Genomic DNA, 16126 nt, shown 5'->3' on the forward strand with positions numbered 1-16126 from the left:
CCTAGAGATACTGAATACACTAGGATACAGCATAAAGAGAGAGACTGAATACACTAGGATACAGCATAAAGAGAGAGACTGAATACTCTAGGATACAGCCTAGAGAGAGACTGAATACACTAGGATACAGCCTAGAGAGAGACTGATTACACTAGGATACAGCCTAGAGAGAGACTGAATACACTAGGATACAGCCTAGAGAGAGACTGAATACACTTGGATACAGCATAAAGAGAGAAAGACTGACTGTGTATCCTTGTATGTGTCTGTTTTTATGTATTGTTGGTAGTGTGTGCGTGTGTGTGCGTGTGTGTGCGTGCGTGTGTGTGTGTGTGTCTGTGTCTGTCTGAGTGCTGCTGACACTCTAATATTCATAATCTGATTTTAAGCCGGATCACTGGTGCCAGTGGTAATTTATTTCCCTTATATGAGGGGAGACTTAATATAAAGGACTGGCACACACATCTTAACTGTGTGTGTATTAGGGAAGATGCATAAGAAGGAGACACACATCGTAACTGTGCGTGTGGAATTACTAGCGACAGAACCAGCTTTGAGCCTCCACACCAGAACCAGCTTTGAGCCTCCACACCAGAACTAGCTTTCAGCCTCCACACCAGAACTATCTTTCAGCCTCCACACCAGAACTAGCTTTCAGCCTCCACACCAGAACTAGCTTTCAGCCTCCACACCAGAACTAGCTTTCAGCCTCCACACCAGAACCAGCTTTGAGCCTCCACACCAGAAAAAGCTTTCAGCCTCCACACCAGAACTAGCTTTCAGCCTCCACACCAGAACCAGCTTTCAGCCTCCACTCCAGCACTAGCTTTCAGCCTCCACACCAGAACTAGCTTTCAGCCTCCACACCAGAACTAGCTTTCAGCCTCCATGTCAGAACTATCTTTCAGCCTCCACACCAGAACTAGCTTTCAGCCTCCACACCAGAACTAGCTTCCAGAACTAGCTTTCAGCCTCCACACCAGAACTAGCTTTCAGCCTCCACACCAGCACTAGCTTTCAGCCTCCATGTCAGAACTAGCTTTCAGCCTCCACTCCAGCACTAGCTTTCAGCCTCCACACCAGAACTAGCTTTCAGCCTCCACACCAGAACTAGCTTTCAGCCTCCATGTCAGAACTATCTTTCAGCCTCCACACCAGAACTAGCTTTCAGCCTCCACACCAGAACTAGCTTTCAGCCTCCACACCAGAACTAGCTTTCAGCCTCCACACCAGAACTAGCTTTCAGCCTCCACACCAGCACTAGCTTTCAGCCTCCATGTCAGAACTAGCTTTCAGCCTCCATGTCAGAACTAGCTTTCAGCCTCCACACCAGAACTAGCTTTCAGCCTCCATGTCAGAACTAGTTTTCAGCCTCCACACCAGAACTAGCTTTCAGCCTCCACACCAGAACTAGCTTTCAGTCTCCATGTCAGAACTAGCTTTCAGCCTCCACACCAGAACTAGCTTTCAGCCTCTACATCAATCACGTTTTTTTATTTCTCTTTTGTTCTCCCCCTTTCTCTTCTTATAATCTGTTTTGTAAATGCATTGTCTGTGAGTGGATGTGTGTGTGTGTGCCCGTAAGTGTCTGCACGTAGTATGTGAGTGCACGCACAAGTGTTTGTGTAGTGTTGGTGAATGGGTTTGCTCTTAACGGCTTTCACAGCCTGGACTGAGCCCAGCTGAGATCGTAATGACCCAGTCAACGTTCAAGTACAGTTTATTCTGGCTATGACCTTTAACCCTTCACCTCTGTGATTGAACTCTGACCCCTAATAGAAGCTAACAGAGGAGAAGTACGAGGTTCACCGATGCGTGCCAGAGGCGGCCATCTTGGTGTGTTGCACGAAAGAGCCCAAACTCACCCTGAAGGTCACCCTCAGCTCTCCACAGATGAGAGAAGACAGCGACACGGATGAACAAGGTACCACACACACGTCTTTGTAAAACCTAGCTGCTGTTTTCCTGTTTATGTTTGTCTGTTGTCTCTTCCTCCCCCCTCCAACTGAGGTGGTGAAATGGGGGTAGGGGGAAGAGGAATACAAAGGGGGGGTGTGTGTCGAGCAGCAGCAGTGTTGTTAGCAGCGCTCCTCTGGGACACAGTAAGCTTGATCAGTGAATATATCCATGTTCCCTGCTCCTCCCTGTGCCTGTATTCCTCCACCTTGGGGAGACAATACATGCATAAGACACTAGTTCTTGTTCAAACCAAATAGACAGGTGCACGCACACAGTCTGGGCCATATAAGGCTCAGGGCTCATGTAGTCTCAAATCGGTATTAACATGTCTTCCTGCAAGCCAAAAGAAAAGTGGTAGATGTTTAGTGGCGGCCATAGTGATTCTTCATCCTACTACGCTGCCCTGTAGCATGTCATGTTTTCAACAGCTTGGCTACATTGGCCTGTAAAACATCCTTGGGCCTCTTTGTCAGGGCTAACTAAACACAGCTACAGGGATAACTAAACAGCTACAGGGCTAACTAAACAGCTACAGGGCTAACTAAACAGCTACATGGCTAACTAAACACAGCTACAGGGCTAACTAAACAGCTACAGGGCTAACTAAAAAGCTACATGGCTAACTAAACACAGCTACATGGCTAACTAAACACAGCTGCAGGGCTAACTAAACAGCTACAGGGCTAACTAAACACAGCTGCATGGCTAACTAAACACAGCTACAGGGCTAACTAAACACATCTGCAGGGCTAACTAAACCCAGCTGCGGTGATAACTAAACCCAGCTGCGGGCTAACTAAACAGCTGCAGGGCTAAACAGCTATGGGGCTAACTAAACACAGCTGCATGGCTAACTAAACACAGCTACAGGGCTAACTAAACACAGCTACAGGGCTAACTAAACACAGCTACAGGGCTAACTAAACAGCTACAGGGCTAACTAAACAGCTACATGGCTAACTAAACACAGCTACATGGCTAACTAAACACAGCTGCAGGGCTAACGAAACAGCTGCAGGGCTAACTAAACACAGCTACAGGGCTAACTAAACACAGCTGCAGGGCTAACTAAACCCAGCTGCGGTGATAACTAAACCCAGCTGCGGGGCTAACGAAACCCAGCTGCGGGGCTAACGAAAAAGCTACGTGGCTAACTAAACAGCTGCGGGGCTAACTAAACAGCTGCGGGGCTAACTAAACAGCTACGGGGCTAACTAAACCCAGCTGCGGGGCTAACTACCCAGCTGCGGGGCTACCTAAACAGCTACGTGGCTACCTAAACAGCTACGTGGCTACCTAAACAGCTACGTGGCTACCTAAACAGCTGCGGGGCTACCTAAACAGCTGCGGGGCTAACTAAACAGCTGCGGGGCTAACTAAACAGCTGCGGGGCTAACTAAACCCAGCTGCGGGGCTAACTACCCAGCTGCGGGGCTACCTAAACAGCTACGTGGCTACCTAAACAGCTGCGTGGCTACCTAAACAGCTACGTGGCTACCTAAACAGCTGCGGGGCTACCTAAACAGCTGCGGGGCTAACTAAACAGCTGCGGGGCTAACTAAACACCTACGGGGCTAACTAAACAGCTACGGGGCTAACTAAACAGCTGCAGGGCTAACTAAACACAGCTGCAAGGCTAAGTAAACAGCTGCAGAGCTAACTAAACACAGCTGCAAGGCTAAGTAAACAGCTGCGGGGCTAACTATACACAGCTGCGGGGCTAACTATACACAGCTGCGGGGCTAACTATACACAGCTGCGGGGCTAACTATACACAGCTGCGGGGCTAACTATACACAGCTGCGGGGCTAACTATACACAGCTGCGGGGCCAACTAAACAGCTACGTGGCTAAACAGCTATGGGGCTAACTAAACACAGCTGCATGGCTAACTAAACACAGCTACAGGGCTAACTAAACACAGCTACAGGGCTAACTAAACACAGCTACAGGGCTAACTAAACACAGCTACAGGGCTAACTAAACACAGCTACAGGGCTAACTAAACACAGCTACAGGGCTAACTAAACAGCTACAGGGCTAACTAAACAGCTACATGGCTAACTAAACACAGCTACATGGCTAACTAAACACAGCTGCAGGGCTAACGAAACAGCTGCAGGGCTAACTAAACACAGCTACAGGGCTAACTAAACACATCTGCAGGGCTAACTAAACCCAGCTGCGGTGATAACTAAACCCAGCTGCGGGGCTAAACAGCTATGGGGCTAACTAAACACAGCTGCAGGGCTAACTAAACACAGCTACAGGGCTAACTAAACACAGCTACAGGGCTAACTAAACACAGCTACAGGGCTAACTAAACAACTACAGGGCTAACTAAACAGCTACAGGGCTAACTAAACAGCTACAGGGCTAACTAAACAGCTACAGGGCTAACTAAACACAGCTACATGGCTAACTAAACACAGCTGCAGGGCTAACGAAACAGCTGCAGGGCTAACTAAACACAGCTACAGGGCTAACTAAACCCAGCTGCGGGGCTAACTAAACCCAGCTGCGGGGCTAACTAAACCCAGCTGCGGTGATAACTAAACCCAGCTGCGGGGCTAACTAAACAGCTGCGGGGCTAACTAAACAGCTGCGGGGCTAACTAAACCCAGCTGCGGGGCTAACTACCCAGCTGCAGGGCTACCTAAACAGCTACGTGGCTACCTAAACAGCTACGTGGCTACCTAAACAGCTACGTGGCTACCTAAACAGCTGCGGGGCTAACTAAACAGCTGCGGGGCTAACTAAACAGCTGCGGGGCTAACTAAACCCAGCTGCGGGGCTAACTAAACCCAGCTGCGGGGCTAACTACCCAGCTGCGGGGCTACCTAAACAGCTACGTGGCTACCTAAACAGCTACGTGGCTACCTAAACAGCTGCGGGGCTGCCTAAACAGCTGCGGGGCTACCTAAACAGCTGCGGGGCTACCTAAACAGCTGCGGGGCTACCTAAACAGCTGCGGGGCTAACTAAACAGCTGCGGGGCTAACTAAACAGCTGCGGGGCTAACTAAACAGCTACGGGGCTAACTAAACAGCTACGGGGCTAACTAAACAGCTACGGGGCTAACTAAACCCAGCTGCGGGGCTAACTAAACACAGCTGCAAGGCTAAGTAAACAGCTGCAGGGCTAACTAAACACAGCTGCAAGGCTAAGTAAACAGCTGCGGGGCTAACTATACACAGCTGCGGGGCTAACTATACACAGCTGCGGGGCTAACTAAACAGCTGCGGGGCTAACTAAACAGCTACGTGGCTAACTAAACAGCTACGTGGCTAACTAAACAGCTACGTGGCTAACTAAACACAGCTGCGGGGCTAACTAAACACAGCTGCGGGGCTAACTAAACAGCCACGGGGCTAACTAAACACAGCTGCAGGGCTAACAGCTGCAGGGCTAACTTAACGAGCTGCAGGGCTAACTTAACGAGCTGCAGGGCTAACTTAACGAGCTGCGGGGCTAACTAAACACAGCTGCAGGGCTAACAGCTGCAGGGCTAATTTAACGAGCTGCAGGGCTAACTTAACGAGCTGCAGGGCTAACTTAACGAGCTGCAGGGCTAACTAAACACAGCTGCAGGGCTAACTAAACACAGCTGCGGGGCTAACTAAACACAGCTGCGGGGCTAACAACACAGCTGCAGGGCTAACTAAACACAGCTGCAAGGCTAACTAAACAGCTGCAGGGCTAAACAGCTACAGGGCTAACTAAACCAAGCTGCAGGGCTAACTAAACCCAGCTGCAGGGCTAAACAGCTACAGGGCTAACTAAATCAAGCTGCAGGGCTAACTAAACACAGCTGCAAGGCTAACTAAACAGCTGCAGGGCTAAACAGCTACAGGGCTAACTAAACCAAGCTACAGGGCTAACTAAACCAAGCTGCAGGGCTAACTAAACAGCTGCAGGGCTAACTAAACACAGCTGCAGGGCTAACTAAACCCAGCTGCAGGGCTAACTAAACAGCTGCAGGGCTAACTAAACCCAGCTGCAGGGCTAACTAAACCCAGCTGCAGGGCTAACTAAACAGCTGCAGGGCTAACTAAACCCAGCTGCAGGGCTAACTAAACAGCTGCAGGGCTAACTAAACCCAGCTGCAGGGCTAACTAAACCCAGCTGCAGGGCTAACTAAACCCAGCTGCAGGGCTAACTAAACCCAGCTGCAGGGCTAACTAAACCCAGCTGCAGGGCTAACTAAACCCAGCTGCAGGGCTAACTAAACCCAGCTGCAGGGCTAACTAAACCCAGCTGCAGGGCTAACTAAACCCAGCTGCAGGGCTAACTAAACCCAGCTGCAGGGCTAACTAAACCCAGCTGCAGGGCTAACTAAACACAGCTGCAAGGCTAACTAAACAGCTGCAGGGCTAACTAAACAGCTACAGGGCTAACTAAACCCAGCTGCAGGGCTAACTAAACCCAGCTGCAGGGCTAACTAAACCCAGCTGCAGGGCTAACTAAACCCAGCTGCAGGGCTAACTAAACCCAGCTGCAGGGCTAACTAAACCCAGCTGCAGGGCTAACTAAACCCAGCTGCAGGGCTAACTAAACCCAGCTGCAGGGTTTAACCCTGACTAAGCAGGATGAGATTGCATGAGAGACAGAGATGGGGTTCAAATCCAGTTAATTTCCGAAAGGAAACAAATTTCAAAGGGAGGGGAGGTGGGGGGAAGGAATCTAGACCGACAAATCAATACCGGAGCCATCCATCGTGTTCCCGCCCGCTCCATCCTGCTCAACAGTAAGGTCTAAATAAGCCCCTCTCGTACCCAACGTATTTCTAGCGAGAGACAGACGGGTCAAGGACCCTGTCCCAGTGAGGAACGGCTCAATATTACACAGCAGACTGAACCCAGGCTGCACCCAGGCTGCTGGCTGTACACAGTGTGTCTTCAGTGTACACAGCCTGTACACAGCTGAAAGAACACAGACATTTCCAGGGTCGAATACCGTTGCATTGATTAGAAAGTGAGGCATGATTGATATGAAGATGGAAACAATGTGATTGGTTTGGTCTCAACATACATTTAGCTCTAAGGGCGTAAAATCGCCTGCCGTGCCTTGCCACTTTGGATGGTAATGTCTATGAACCGACCATCAGTCCTAGTTCTGTCTGTACTGAAAGACCATGACCATTTCAAAGGTTTAATGTTGCCCACTCTGGATGACACGCTGCATTGAGAGCCAGTCCATTTACATCCGAATGTGGCACCAGATCACTAGCGAGCACTTGGTGTGGCTGGCTGGTGAGGGAAGGGAGTGGGAGGGGCTTCTTCTGAGACAGACTGTTACTCAACAAGGCCATTTAAATAGAATGATAGATATGAATGCACTTCTGCTTTAAATTTTATAAAGATAGATAGGCAACATGTATTCATGCTATTGCCCCTATGTAGCTTGTTTCTGGTCACAGGTTCAGGAATTCACTTAAAATAAAAGCCATAGTCAGTCAATAAATAATACTAGTTATATTGACTCACAATCTGTGGATAAAAAAATAAGAGATACAGTTGAAGTCAACCAATCCACAAATGTCTTGTTAACAAACTATAGTTTTGGCAAGTCGGTTAGGACATCTACTTGTGCGTAACACAAGTAATTTTTCCAGCAATTGTTTACAGACAGATTATTTCACTTATAATTCACTGTATCACAATTCCAGTGGGTCAGAAGTTTACATACACTATGTCGACTGTGCCTTTAAACAGCTTGGAAAATTCCAGAAAATTATGTCATGGCTTTAGAAGCTTCTGACCTAATTTGAGTCAATTGGAGGTGTACCTGTAGATGTATTTCAAGGCCTACCTTCAAACTCAGTGCCTCTTTGCTTAATATCATGGGAAAATCAAAAGAAATCATCCAAGACCTCAGAAAAGAATTGTAGACTTCCACAAGTCTGGTTCATCCTTGGGAGCAATATCCAAATGCCTGAAGGTACCACGTTCATCTGTACAAACAATAGTACGCAAGTATAAACACCAAGGGACCACACAGCCGTCAAATCGCTCAGGAAGGAGACGTGTTCTGTCTCCTAGAGATGAACGTACTTTGGTGCGAAAAGTGCAAATCAATCACAGAACAACAGCAAAGGACCTTGTGAAGATGCTGGAGGAAACAGGTACAAAAGTATCTATATCCACATTTAAACAAGTCCTATATCTACATAACCTGAAAGGCCGCTCAGCAAGGAATAAGGCACTGCTCTAAAACCGCCATAAAAAAGCCAGACTACGGTTTGCAACTGCACATGGGGACAAAGATCGTACTTTTTCGAGAAATGTCCTCTGGTCTGATGAAACAAAAATAGAACTGTTTGGCCATAATGACCATCATTATGTTTGGATGAAAAGGGGGAGGCTTGCAAGCCGAAGAACACCATCCCAACCGTGAAGCATGCTGTTGAGTTGCAAAGAAAACGCCATATCTCAGACTGGCCAATAAAAATTAAAGATGGGCAAAGAAACACAGACACTGGACAGACAAACTCTGCCTAGAAGGCCAGTATCCTGGAGTTGCCTCTTCATTGTTGACGTTGAGACTGGTGTTTTGCGGGTACTATTTAATGAAGCTGCCAGTTGAGGAATTGTGAGGCATCTGTTTCTCAAACTAGACACGTTAATGTACTTGTCCTCTTGCTCAGTTGTGCACTGGGGCCTCCCACTCCTCTTTCTATTCTGGTTAGAGGCAGTTTGAGCTGTTCTGTGAAGGGAGTACACATTGTTGTACGAGATCTTCAGTTTCTTGGCAATTTCTCGCATGGAATAGCCTTCATTTCTCAGAACAAGAATAGACTGATGAGTTTCTTCAGAAAGTTCTTTGTTTCTGACCATTTTGAGCCTGTAATCGAACCCACGAATGCTGATGCTCCAGATACTCATCTAGTCTAAAGAAGGCCCGTTTTACAACAGTTTTCAGCTGTGCTAACAAAATTGCAAAAGGGTTTTCTAATGATCAATTATCCCTTTAATATTATAAACTTGGATTAGCTGACACAACGTGCCATTGGAACACAGGCGAGATGGTTGCTGATAATGGGCCTCTGTACGCCTATGTAGATATTCCACAAAAAATCTGCCGTTTCCATCTACAATAGTAATTTACAACATTAACAATGTCTACACTGTATTTCTGATCAATTTCATGTTATTTTAATGGACAAATGTGCTTTTCTTTCAAAAACAAGGACATTTCTAAGTGACCCCAGACTTTTGAGCGGTAGTGTGTACAGTGTATGTGTATATATATATCCCATTCTTATTTCACCAGTGGAGGGTGTTGAGCTGTCCGACCCTGCAGACATGCTGGACAGGCACAGATGCCTGGTAGCCCTGGCGGCTCTACGACATGCCAAATGGTTCCAGGTTGGCTCTCAGTTCTACTTAACCTCGCCATTGTTATTGTAGCCTTATGATCATAGGAACATGAATGAATCAAATTAATCAATGAAATGAATCAAAATATATAATTTATTTGAAATGGCAGCTATCTGCAAACTATAATCGAAAACATTCTTATGATAAAATAATCCATTTCTCTCATACAAAAATGACTCATTCATGTAATCTCTCAATCATGCTCGGTGTAGTACAATAGCCGAGAGAGAGAGAGAGCGAGAGAATTGTAAGGCTACAAAAGCAATTGTTTCTTTTGGCTGTTCTGAAACCTTCCTGACTGACAAAACATGACCAAACAATACTTTTGTCTCATACAAAAATGACTCATTTCATCTCTCAATGGTGCTCTGTCAATGCTTACCTTTCATTTGGCTGTTCTGAAACCTGCCTGACTGTCACAATTGTCCATGCTTACCTTTCATTTGGCTGTTCTGAAACCTGCCTGACTGTCACAATTGTCAATGCTTACCTTTCATTTGGCTGTTCTGAAACCTGCCTGACTGTCACAATTGTCAATGCTTACCTTTCATTTGGCTGTTCTGAAACCTGCCTGACTGTCACAATTGTCAATGCTTACCTTTCATTTGGCTGTTCTGAAACCTGCCTGACTGTCACAATTGTAAACCTTTTTTCTACCACTCTCAACTCAACAATGCAACAAAAACCACAACTTAGTTCTGGACTATTCGGCTCCATTTACTAACATTTCATTTACTGACATTGTACAGTAGTACTCCTCTTGTAATATCGTTGTTACCTCCTCTCCCTCTCCTCTCAGGCCAGAGTAAATGGCTTGAAGTCGTGTGTCATCATCCTCAGGATCCTAAGAAACATGAGCAATAGACTGCCAGCCTGGGAGCCACTCAAAGGATGGGTGAGTCTGTCTGTACAAAGGCTGTCACAGTCTGCACAGTTTAAAGGGGTACAACCCATCCACAGGCCTGCACCCGACCCTAACCAGCCAATATAGAAAATGCGCTGTAGGCTAGTCAGAGACGATATTTTGAGGGGGGACGCAGGATTTTCTTTTGTCTGATTTAGATATGTTTCTGCTTATAGTGTGTAGGCTATTTGGTGATTGGTGTGTAGGCTATTTGGTGATTGGTGTGTAGGCTATTTGGTGATTGGTGTGTAGGCTATTTGGTGATTGGTGTGTAGGCTATTTGGTGATTGGTGTGTAGGCTATTTGGTGATTGGTGTGTAAGCTATTTGGTGATTAGCGTGTAGGCTATTTGGTGAACGTACAGTTAGGCCCTATATTTTAGGCTTACCCACTAATGACAGATAACCTAAAATAATGAAAGAAAAACCTCAATGTAGCCTACAGATATCAATTAACACAAAAATGATACATCGTTTTTTTTAAAGGCATTGTTTTCTCTTTATTCAACCCATCACCCACCCGCCCTCCATCCACACAATATTTCATGACCCTAAACCCGCCTGCCCCGTGGATATAACCGTGGGGACTCTGAGTTATGAGTAAACCCGCCTATATAACCGTAGGGACTGCGGGTTATGAGTAAACCCGCCTATATAACCGTAGGGACTGCGGGTTATGAGTCAACCCGATGATATAACCGTAGGGACTGCGGGTTATGAGTAAACCCGCCTATATAACCGTAGGGACTGCGGGTTATGAGTCAACCTGATGATATAACCGTGGAGACTGCGGGTTATGAGTCAACCCGATGATATAACCGTGGGGACTGCGGGTTATGAGTCAACCCGATGATATAACCGTAGGGACTGCGGGTTATGAGTCAACCTGATGATATAACCGTGGGGACTGCGGGTTATGAGTCAACCCGATGATATAACCGTAGGGACTGCGGGTTATGAGTCAACCTGATGATATAACCGTGGGGACTGTGGGTTATGAGTCAACCCGCCTATATAACCTTAGGGACTGCGGGTTATGAGTCAACCCGATGATATAACCGTGGGGACTGCGGATTATGAGTCAACCCGCTCATCACTAGTGTACAGGTGTAGTTTGCACATCCAGCATATTCCCAGTCGCAAGGAGAAAATAATAAACTGCATTTGAAAAATAAAGAAACTCCAGGATATGTTTCCATTAACAATCTCTCTGAACAAAAGTGGGTTGTGTGCCACTAACAGCTGCTCTGATCTCTCTGTCCTTACTTGAACTTAATCCTGAACTTAATCTTGATCTCTCTCCTTCTCATGCCAAGCCCCTGGAGCTGATTTGTGAGAAGGCCATAGCCACGTGTAACCGGCCGCTGGGTGCAGGGGAAGCCCTACGTAGAGTCATGGAGTGTCTCGCCTCGGGAATCCTGCTTCCAGGTACAGTACCTACCAGTCTCTCTCTCTCCCTCTCGCTCTCTCTCTTCTAGGTTTTCTGTCTCTCTTTCTTGTTCGTTCTCTCGCTCGCTCTGTCTTTCTCGTTCTATCTGTCTGTCTGTCTCTACTCTCTCTCTCTTCCCCGTTACAAAAATAAATGGGAAAACAACAATCCTGTTAATGCTTTCTGATGATCAGGTTGATTTTACGATATTGATATTTTAATACTAACTCATTAGTATTGAATGATGTAGGAATGAGAGGCTCATTCAGTTCACCTGAGCGAACAGTCAATAAGGAGAAGGATTGGGAGGTCTGTATGAAATAAGGAGGAGGGGGAGGTCTGTATGAAATAAGGAGGAGGGGGAGGTCTGTATGAAATAAGGAGGAAGGGGATGTCTGTATGAAATAAGGAGGGGTAGGACTATATTAAATAAGGAGGAGGAGGGGGGGTCTGTAGGAAATGGGGAGGAGGAGGGGAGGTCTGTAGGAATGAGGAGGAGGAGGGGGAGATCTGTAGTTTTGAAAGCACAGGAAGGGATGGAACGTTATGATACTGTATTGATATTGTAAGGAAAGACCAGAATATGATGATGTCTCATTGACAATGCCACTTTTGAATAAAGTCTCCTTCCGACCCCCAGGAGGACCAGGGTTACATGACCCATGTGAGAAGAAGCTGACCAACACCCTGACGGCCATGACAGACGAGGAGGCTGAGGCCATCACCTACAATGCACAGGTAACACCTCACTTCACACCTGTCACTTATAACTCGTGGGATATATAACCTTGCCTGAGACCTGATGCCCTGTGCTAATGCCCCAAGGCTTTAGCTCAGTGGGCTAACACAGTCTTGTGGCATGCAGGAGACCTAGGTTTCAACCCAGTCGGTCATTCCTGGAGGCCATTCTATAGCGTCCAGGTAGAGTCCTCGGTGTAGTTGTCTGCAGTGAGTGTTTCGTGTTGACAGCAGCTGGCCAGGGGGACTCCATCCTCTTATCTCTTCTGTAGCCTGGAGATTAGACTCCTGTCAGACAGGGGAGAGCCCTTAAAGATGCTCTGCTCAGCTACCTACTCTTATCTGGGCTCTGGGCTGTGGGACTGCATCGACACACACCTTATCAATCCAGCCTCACCGCCTCCCACCCAGGATCTGAACCTTAATGATGAGCATGGAAAAGCACTGCCTCAGTAACCCTGGGACGTGTGTGTGTGAGCCCGTATTTATGTGTATTTACATTCGGAAAGTAATTCAGCACAATCTACACACAATACCCCATAATGACAAACAAAAATAGGTTTTTAGAAATTGTTGCTAATTTATATAAAATTAAAACTGAAATATCACATTTATATAAGTATTCGAACCCTTTACTCAGTACTTTGTTGAAGCACCTTTGTCAGCCTCGAGTCTTCTTGGGTATGACGCTACAAGCAAACCTGTATGACTGCAACACCTGGGGCGGCAGGGTAGCCTAGTGGTTAGAGAGTTGGACTAGTAACCAGAAGGTTGCAAGTTCAAACCCCCGAGCTGACAAGGTACAAATCTGTCGTTCTGCCCCTGAACAGGAAGTTAACCCACTAGGCCGTCATTGAAAATAAGAATTTGTTCTTAACTGACTTGCTTGGTTAAATAAAGGTAAAAATAATATATATATATATATATATGCAGATCCTCTCAAGCTCTGCACAGCTATTTTCAGGTCTCTCCAAAGATGTTAGATCTCTGTGTGTGCGTGTGTCTGTGCCAATGTTGTGTTGCTTCACAAAGCAAGGTGTAAGGTGTTTTTTTTAATCTGTTTTTTAAATGTCATTCCGTCTGGCCACTCTACCATAAAGGCCTTTGTGGAGTGTTTCTAGATGGTTCTCCCATATCCACAGAGGAACTCTGGAGCTCTGTCAGAGAGACCATCGTGTTCTTGGTCACCTCCCTGACCAAGGCCCTTCTCCTCCGATTGCTCAGTTTGGCCGGGCGGCCAGCTCTAGGAAGCTGGGTGGCTTGGTGGTTCAAAACTTCTTTCATTTAAGAACGATGGAGGCCACTGTGTTCTTGAGAACCTTCAATGCTGCAGAATTGTTTTGGTACCCTTCCCCAGATCTGTGCCTTAACACAATCCTGTCTCGGAGCTCTACGGAAAATTCCTTCGAGCTCATAGTGGTTTTTGCTCTGACATTCACTGTCAACTGTGGGATGTTATATAGACAGTTTTTTGAGAGAGAGGATATAGAGAGGATAGAGAGAAGAAGGATGGAGCGAGAGAATGGAGGTGTGTGTGTGTGTGTGTGTGCGTGCGTGCGTGCGTGCAGCCCCAAAGGCATCTATTTTATCTTAGGTAAGTCTGTGCTGCTTCTCCTTTCATCATTCTCTCAGTGACGAACAGGTGGTGTTAAACTGCCAATCACGATATCCACAATATATTTCCCTGCAGACATAGTCATAGATACAGTGAACCATGAAGACCCAATAGCTTCTCTATGTCACTAGTCTGAGCCACAGCAAAGTGCTGCTCAAATGATCTGCTTGTATTGTTTACCTGGAGTTAGTACTGGAGCCACTGTTGCTAAGTAAACCCAGTGACACCTGGCAACTGTGATGGCAGTCTCTATCTCTCTCTCTATCTCTCTATCTCTCTCTCTATCTCTCTCTCTCACTCACTCACTCACTCACACTCTCTCTCTCTCTCTCTCTCTCTCTCTCTCTCTCTCTCTCTCTCTCTCTCTCTCTCTCTCTCTCTCTCTCTCTCTCTCTCTCTCTCTCTCTCTCTCTCTCTCTCTCAGCACGCCCTGAGACTGATGGCGTTTGGTCAGATCTACAAGGTGCTGGAGATGGACCCTCTCCCCTCTAGTAAACCCCAGAAGTACCCCTGGTCAGACAGGGATGGCTCTGGGCTAAAGAGGCCTTATGAGGACGGGCCCACGGACGACAAAGACCTCATCAAGAAAATGAAGAGGAACCTGAGGAAAGGTCAGCTCTGCTCCCCTGACCTTGCTCAGTCATTTGACCTGGGCCATGTGATAATATAAGATAAACTTATTTGTCCACAGACATTTTTTGGGGACAATTACGGCCAGTAGTTTCTCTAGTTGGCTATACAGAATAAACAGATCTAGGACCAGGCTATAATAAACTTATCAGAAGGAATTGGTTAGAAGGAAACAGATTTAGCAATGAGCTTCTGGAATAGAATAGTGCACACAGCCACACATCACAGTCAGAATGTGAAGCTGTTGCCTGAGGATTTGATCAAACTGTTTCTGTGTTTTGAGATGGTGGTTGGGTAGTGCTACTATGTTAGAATTAGGCAGAAATGATGGTCTTTGGAAAAGGCTGGGCGATATGGCCAAAATATCATATCATATGATATTTTTCACATTTTTTATGGTATTTTATGTTTTTGATTAATACAAGTTCTAAATTTGCTTTAGTAGTGAGTGATCCTAGTGTGGCAACACATACATTATAAGTGATTTCAATGAGTCTTTCTACATTCTGATTGCTTTATACTGTTCAATTCAACTTCAACCAAAAATAATTTCCTGCATTTCATCAAGTTCTGCATTTCCTGCACTCATGTGAGATCATTTCCACACTGCCACGATATGGGCAAAATACTAGGCCTTATATTTAACCAAATGTTGCATTGGGAATTAGATTAAAACACTTGGGAGAACTGTTGGAATCATGGAAATAGAATGACTGTTCTAATTCTATAGTTAGAATATAAATAATAGTGGGCACTTTGAATACAGTGTTGTTTGACATGACAACTAATGAAAATGCATTGAGTTATTGTGACAGGGTAGGAACCAAAGTGATGTTACGTGTTTCCTCGGGGACCCTATAATCTTTGGCTACATTAAATCTTTATTCATGTAGCCAACATATTCATGCTTCGCCTATTCCTCTTTGATTTAGAAGATACTGTTGCACAAACAACATGCTGATTTTAGGCCTCCACCAATACTGGTATCAGGCTGTATTAGCTAGCTACGGTTGCTCTGACTCACTACTTTTATTAGCTAGTTAGCCAGCTAACATTAGTGACTAACACGATTTAGCTTAACTGACTAAGAAAATACAAACTAGCTGTTTGCAGATGTAAGAAACACAAACTAACATTGTAATTATAGAACAAGGATTTATATTAAAATCAAATTGGAAACAACATTGTTGTCATCAACATTGTTGCATGTGCTGCATTGACCATGCAGACTGAGCGAAAGTGTCTCGTGGGCAAGCAACAACAAATGCGGGACTAGGTCTGTGTGGAAAGGGGCAATGAGAGAGTGGAGAGGGATGACTCAAGTAGCGAGTAAACTATAAAAATAGACATTACACACAGCTTATCAAATTTAACAAATCAAACATTCAAGTACCGTTAGAGAAGGTGAAGTAAAAACCCAAACCGGTCAGTGCATCAATACCGTTATATAGTAAAATAAGGTATACCGCCCAGC

At 45.9% G+C, this 16126-nt stretch overlaps 1 protein-coding gene across 1 annotated transcript in view; it reads left to right on the plus strand.

The window, feature by feature from the left end:
- Positions 1-16126, plus strand: part of LOC110536984 (spermatid perinuclear RNA-binding protein) — a 61589-nt gene that overhangs the window by 14964 nt on the left and 30499 nt on the right. The window contains exons 4-9 of the mRNA XM_090191761.1: positions 1780-1924; positions 9231-9325; positions 10137-10232; positions 11557-11668; positions 12310-12407; positions 14447-14633. Coding sequence (XP_090047887.1) covers positions 1780-1924; positions 9231-9325; positions 10137-10232; positions 11557-11668; positions 12310-12407; positions 14447-14633 — 733 coding nt within the window. The remainder of the gene's footprint in view (positions 1-1779; positions 1925-9230; positions 9326-10136; positions 10233-11556; positions 11669-12309; positions 12408-14446; positions 14634-16126) is intronic.

This window comes from Oncorhynchus mykiss, chromosome 12 (genome assembly GCF_057628025.1).
Source record: "Oncorhynchus mykiss isolate SJ-2025 chromosome 12, ASM5762802v1, whole genome shotgun sequence".
NCBI lineage: Eukaryota > Metazoa > Chordata > Actinopteri > Salmoniformes > Salmonidae > Oncorhynchus > Oncorhynchus mykiss.